Genomic DNA, 7,008 nt, shown 5'->3' with positions numbered 1-7,008 from the left:
TACACTTAGAGAACAGTTACTCACACAAGCAGCCTTCCCACATTTACATGTGAACTCAAGAGGAACTTATTCTTTGAATCAGAGATAAAAAACAGAAAACCCATTTGCAAAGCTTCAGTGCATCACAGTCCAATATAAGGATGCAGGTGGCACATTAATTTCTATTCCACTCACAAAGCAACACTTAGCACTGTAATTTAATCTAAGAACACAAAGACGACTCTTGTCATGTTCAAATGTTTGATCAGAAACTTATTTTCTCTTAAGATCTGAACCTGGGGAGGAATAACCCCAGGTACCAGTACCTACTGAGGGACAACAATCAAAAAAGCAGCTCTGCAGAAAAGAACCTCAAGGTCCCTGTGAATGCAAAGCTGACTGAGAGGCAGCAGTGAGCCCTGTGGCAAGAAAGAAGTTAACCCGGGCTGCACTCGGAAGAATGTTGCCAGCAGGTCAAGGAAGGTGATGCTTGCACTCTGCTCAGCACCAGTGAGGCCACATCAGGAGTGCTGGGACCAGTTTCATACTCCCCAGTTCAACAAAGACATGGACATCGCTGAAGGGCACCAAAACAACTACAGGACTGGAGCATCTCTCCTAGATGAAAAGGCTGAGAGAGCTGAGACTGTTTGCCCTGGAGAAGGCTCAGGGTGATCTTAATGTATATAAATACCTGTCAGGAGAGTGTAAAGAACAGAGCCTTACATATTTACTATTTCTCCTATTTATCCCTTCTAATTCTTCACAAAGCTTGGAATGGCCTATCTGACCTCACCCATCATCTGAACTCTCTCTTTCTGAAAAACATTTTCTCCAAGTGACTTAAAACAGTACCATGCACAAACCCCTTCCTGGATTCGCACGGTAGTCTTGCTATTTCACAGGACAGCAGTGCTTTGATGGTAATACTATATAGAACAATGTTGATTAAACAAGAGGTTTCCCACAGAGATTCTTAAAAATCTTTACTAGCAACAATGTTACTGATTTCAGTTTAATTTTCATCATGCTTGGGGGTAAAAGGACTAACAGAACTAGTGCACAGCACTTAAACTAGGATATTAACTAGACTGTTTCATTCGTCTAACTGCGATCAATGTTTTTTCAGCATGAGAACAGACAAGGTTTTTGGAGGAGTCATTCAGTGTTGGAAAGCCTTTTGACTCAATCAAAGTAAGGATATTCATGTCTGAAGTGATTATAATAATTACAGTCCAACAAAGAATCTCTCTCCTGTTCCAACCTTGCTTTTTTAAAGTTCACTCTAGATAATTTTATTTTTTCGAGTGAGTGGCAATGCAACTTCCATGCACCTAACTTCTTAAAAATTAGAACAGCCACAAAGAAAACTGAGCACAGCACACACTGGGGCTTTCCCAACACCTGTGGCTTAAGTGACGTAATCAAACTTCTGTCATTTTGGGGAAGTCTTTTGGTTGGCAGTTATTCAGAAGTTTCAGACACTAAGAGCAAAAAATTGCAAGAGGATGACTCACTGGAGTATTTATATATCTTGGATGAGACACAAATGTACCTTCACCCCACTGTACAAAATGTTGTCCCAATGCCATCACTACAGTCAAAGCACCTCAGAATAGGCTTGGCAGCCCTTGCAAGATTTCAAACATATCTTTGCTGAACAAGATTAATAAAATTACTTTAGACCACACAAGATTGTTGTCATCTACATTAAGCATATTTGCTTCATATAATTTCAAGCCATAAAACAGTGTGTAACTCAGGGCAATCCTTCTGGCAGTGGTTATACAGTTTCACCAGCTAAAATAAAGGCCTGAAGTGAGCAAAAGAGTTTGATTTGCTAGCAGTACTCAAACCAAAGTCTCAGTACACACACCCATAGGTTTAAGATCAAAGAATAATCTGAGTCATGGTATGCTGTTTACACTCAGCCTACAAGGTCAAAAATTAGAAGTTACTTATTCTGTGGCCTGTGGGTAAATACAGAAGTAATAGCAAATTATTTTTGTATCAATGAAAAACACTCAAATGCTTCACAGCAGCAACCAACCTCAGAGCTAAGTTACACTTGGAACTGGAAAAACAAAGACCTCTTTTTGTTTTCTGTTTGTTTAGGCACACCTTTCTGGGTTTAATTATGTAAATGGATGAATTTGGAAAAAAAAAAAAAGCAAGCTGATAAATTCTCAACCTTAATCTTAACTTTGAATATCTATTTTCCTAAGAAAAATATAAAAAAATAATTTTTGCAGTTAAGTCTGTAATACCCATGAATTTTGCCCCTTTGTAATACAAAAGCATCTTTACAGATAGCCTGGCTTTAGGCATGATACTGTCAGACGCTGTCTGAAGCTACTTCCTGACATTCTATTTTCCTAAGTAAATACTTCTGATCTTACTACTGCAGTAATGGGAAGTGCTTTTTTCCCTCCACATACTAAACAAAGTTATAGACCATATAACCCTGAACAGCAAGCTGTACATGTCATAGGAACAGTATGTCCCATTTAGGGAAAAAATATTAATAAATGCAAACATTCACAGCAATTGTATTCCCTGCTAGCCACATCACTGCAAGAGATAATTAGTCTACTCAATTAAAATTGAATGGAGAGCAAACCCGCAACTACAGCTCATTAGAGATATCCTACAATAGAGTGCACAAATTACAGTACAGTATAAAAGCATAATCAGAGCTTCTTTCACTTCTTGATAAGGATGTTTTCACATATTATCTTCTGTTTATTTTAAATCTAAGCAGAACATCGTAAGTTTAGTGGATACATTAAAGCATTTTGCTAAAATGAAATTTATAAGTGAAGAAACAAAAAAACAGTAGTACAAGAAAAGCAGAGTATTCTAATTACCTCTCAATCCCAGATTAGCAACAACAGTACATCAGATACTTGCAAAATTCTCTATAGCCTTAACTTTATAGCCCTTTCTCCTGCGACCAGTAAATTATTACCATTTACCTTCAGACAAACTTCTGATTCTGAGCATACTGGAAAAATCTCAGACATGTAATAGTAATGTCATAGCACAAGATTCCAACTTATAGCAAGATTTAAAGTGCACTCCAAACAGAGCTGATGAGTCCTGACTATTTGAAATAATGTCATAACCTCAAATTGATGTTTACCAAAATTTTGGGGTATGACATGCTCCACATTGACATTGCTGCTAGACACAATTTCTGCTCACTCCGAGCTCTTCATTAGAGACAATGAGGGTTCTGAAGACAGCAACAGCAGACTAGAACTATCACAACACCATGACCTAAGTTATCTTGAATGAGGCCATCTGGGTTTCGTTCTTACCCTCCAAAATGTCTTCATAAAGTGCATGTACTCCTTCTGGCACAATGACAGCCAAGGCAGTTCCACACAGCAGCCCAGCACCCAGAACAGTCACCAACTTTAATCTCTCCTGCAAGCAAGTACAAAACCAGCATCATCTTTAAGAATGAAAATGCTTTCTTTACCCTTCCTCATTAATATAGGTTTGGGCAGGAGTTACTTGTTACATAAGTTTTGAAAACTTGCAATTAGACCTTAACTACAACCCACAAACTTCTATAATATATATTAGATATTATACAGTATACCAAAGAATAATAGTATAATTCATTGTTTGGGAAGAATTTCTACAGCGAGATAAAAAAATAGACAAAGATTTATCAGTACTTGCTACTATTACTTAGGGATATTTTCCTACTTGTATTCTAATCTGGAGCATAAAGCTTAGAGAGACATCATACCTCCCAAACTGACTACACCCTGGTTTACCAACAAACTTACCAATTCACTTCCTTGTGACTACAACATTGACAGACTAAAACCAAAGCCATGTCAAATGTGACCATAAGGGAACAACTGCAGCATTACTGAGGAAAACTCAAACAGCAATATGCAAGAGATGAAACAACTGTAAAGTTTCCACAAACATGCACTGTACACTGGCATATATAATAATTATACTTGGTAAATCATTATACAGTGGCAATCTACATGCAAAGATAATCAACATCCACTGTTCATAAGTAATTTTGCAAAAATATATTATCTTACAAGGGGAAAAAAAGTTATTTTTATCTGCAACACTATATGTTTGCATACATATATAAACACAGCAAAATGTGTCAGAAGTAATACTGGTTTATTACAACTGCAAAGACAGAGCACTGCTTGCTTGTGAATTTTAAAGATCCATGAAAATAATACACACTAACAAGTTAGTATTTCAAGATAAGTCTCCATCTCCCTTTCAGTACAAAATATTTAGATGTGATGAATGCAGAAATTTAACAACAGCCTACAAAGCCAGGCAGAAGTAATCTAGTTCTACCCAAGAAATCAAATCATTTCAGTTAAACACAGTTGTGTGTCTCTTGTTAAAAACAAGAACAACACAGTTAACAGTGCTAAAAATCCATGGGGAAAATCTCTAATTACTCAAACTGTTCCACTGCTCGGTGTTTAGTTTATATCTGCATGACACAAACTCTTACTTGCACCTATAAAACACTTACAGCTACTTTCAGCAGCAAGTGATCCCAGGGCAGACCACAGTGTCTCTCTTACTCCACCAAAACATTCTAACTGCTACTACTCTTTTTTTCTTCAGTTTTCGTGTTTAGGCTACAACTTGAGACAGCCTGTAAAAACTGTTCCACTGCTGTGTCCAGGCCTAAATTAGACCAACAGAGTACTGTCAATTAGGATTAAGCTGAAAGGGTACATGTGCACACAGAAGTAAAGCTAAGCTCTGTTCAGTTTGTACCTTCTCACCCCCAGTGCCCAGTCACGCCTGCCTCTGCCAGAGTTTTATACTTTCAAGAGCATCCTAACCCAATTAAAATGATAGAAACCAGCACGAAATCAGAACACATCTAACAGGTTCCATGGCAAAAACTCATCTGAAGGAGTGTATTAACACTAATGAATAATGTTTTTGTTCTCCAGCATCAGAGGCATGTTATGTACACCATTCATTTCTGTTCTCTGCTCAAACAGTGGAAGTGCCCAGTGGGAAGAAGCAATTTTGCCTCACTTTGGCTATCTGCAACACTTCTTGCAAACCACAGAACGCACAGTCCAAACAGTCATCTCAGGCCGAAATTGTCTGTCCTGCAGAACCTTGAGAAATCATTTTATATAAAGCAATCCTAACTTCTAATTAGATACTTCCAGGATGAACTAGGATTTGAACATAATTTGCAGAGATTATTCTGATCCTCTTTCAAACCAACATTGCACAGACCCTTAAAGCACCTATTTAAAATCAAGTGTAAAACTGAGGCAAGAACTTCTGAGAGCTTAAGACAGCACAATAAACTTGACTGTATGTGTGTGCAGACGGTAAAACACCACACACACCAAAGGCTAATCAGGACATGATTACTGCTTTTGCAGAGCTTTGGCCCCACAACAGATCTGTATTCTTGCAGCTGTTGGAAGCCTCAGAAGGTTTAGGAGACAACCAATTCAGCTACATCAATATAAATAAACTGCATAACGACAGATCAAGAACTTTACCTTCACACAGCATTGAGTATGAAGGCAAAGGCAACAGGTGACTATCAAGCACAGACATGAAGAAACACAGAACTAAATAAAGAGACAACATGAGCATGAATGCAGTGCCCCAGCAAACTCACAAGAAAACCCTTTGTAGGCTCCAGGGCAGAAGTGAGTTCTGGAGAGTGAAACAGTGAAAGCAACAGCACGGAAGACATGCAAGGGAAGGTCCATCCAAGCATCAGACAAAGTACTGACAGAACTCTGCTCATGTTTATGTGAAGACTTCAGAACACAATGTCATTTTTCAATGCCTTTAGCTGAACAGTATGGTTCCTGAGATGAACAGCCTTTCCTTCCCTGCTGCACCCAAATCCTCCCAGCAATGACAGGACTAAAGGGCAGGTGCAATCAGCCTCTGACGTGAGGGAAGGAAGAATCACATCTCTCTTCAAGCCTGTTGCTTCCCAAAAGCTCCCAGTGCTCTTACTACCTCAGAACAGCTAAACTCTCACCACACCACACTTCTATACAACAACCTCCATTCAGAGAGAGAAAACCCTCTCAGGCATCAGAGAATACTGGGAGGCTTCCAGAGACTAACAATCATCATCACCTCAACTATCATTTCTCAGAAGACCCCAAAGACATTTACTGATAAATTCCAACACTGCTTGGAAACTCACCTAATCCAGGAAAGTTTCCCTTTCCTTTAGCAGTGCCTTATTTATCCAAGACACTTTTCCAAAGGAATGCCCTGAGCTGCACAGGACAGTTGTAGTTGTACTTGTATAAAGTTGAATTTTCAGCTGCACAAGCTGTGCACAAAACTGTGAAGAGAAGTTTTCTGAAGATACTCTTGGTAGTGTTTCTAAAAAGCCTCAATTGGAGTAGCCCAGAGGCACGTAATAAGAGATAATCTCTGGCTTCAGCAGTTTCCTACATAATCTTCTAAGAATAGCTATGCCCAACTCCTACTCACGTCCTGCCACTACAGGCTGACACCTTGCCTCACCTGTGGCTGAGATGCTTCACTGAAATCTGGCACATTTTAAGGGCTCATGTACAGGCTGTGAACGAAGCATGGCTCTACGGACCAACTCTGAGCGGGAACTAATAACGCACTTACAGCTTCCTTAAATGCCTTTTCAAGCTACAGTCTCACCCCGTGCAGGAGCTAATGCACTTGCCAAGGGACAGCACTAACTCCTGCTGGGAGATCTCTCCATCCGGTCTCTCCCTTAGCAACCTCCGAGCAGCGGCCGAACCGTCTTACCTCGGAGAAGTTCACGGCTAAGGGGATAATTCCTGCCACATAGCAGGCGATCAGCATGGCCAGAGACAGTAAGCAGATGGAGCGGAAATCATCCATGTCGCCGCCTCCTCTCGGTCCCTCAGAGCGAAATCCAACACCAACTTTCACACCTGGCCCCGCACGCCTTAACCCGTGCAGACACCGAGCCCCCAGCTCTGCGCCATGTCTGTCCTGCTCGGCGGCTCCGGCAACAGC

At 40.0% G+C, this 7,008-nt stretch overlaps 1 protein-coding gene across 3 annotated transcripts in view; it reads right to left on the bottom strand.

Annotated features, from left to right (window-relative positions):
* The window catches only part of SLC39A9 (solute carrier family 39, member 9), a 15,736-nt gene extending 8,758 nt beyond the window's left edge, over nucleotides 1–6,978 (bottom strand). For 2 of the 3 annotated variants that reach the window (XM_009073451.1, XM_009073453.1), the window contains exons 1-2: nucleotides 6,775–6,978; nucleotides 3,300–3,408 (exon numbers count right to left, since the gene is read on the bottom strand). In XM_009073451.1, coding sequence (XP_009071699.1) covers nucleotides 3,300–3,408; nucleotides 6,775–6,870 — 205 coding nt within the window. In that variant the 5' untranslated portion in view covers nucleotides 6,871–6,978. The remainder of the gene's footprint in view (nucleotides 1–3,299; nucleotides 3,409–6,774) is intronic. The other variant, XM_009073452.1, reaches the window with a different exon arrangement.
* Between the last annotated feature and the right edge of the window lie 30 nt (nucleotides 6,979–7,008).

The sequence above is a fragment of the Acanthisitta chloris genome, unplaced genomic scaffold (assembly GCF_000695815.1).
Source record: "Acanthisitta chloris isolate BGI_N310 unplaced genomic scaffold, ASM69581v1 scaffold8324, whole genome shotgun sequence".
NCBI classification, from domain to species: Eukaryota; Metazoa; Chordata; class Aves; order Passeriformes; family Acanthisittidae; genus Acanthisitta; species Acanthisitta chloris.
This window is presented reverse-complemented; position numbering and strand designations above follow the sequence as displayed.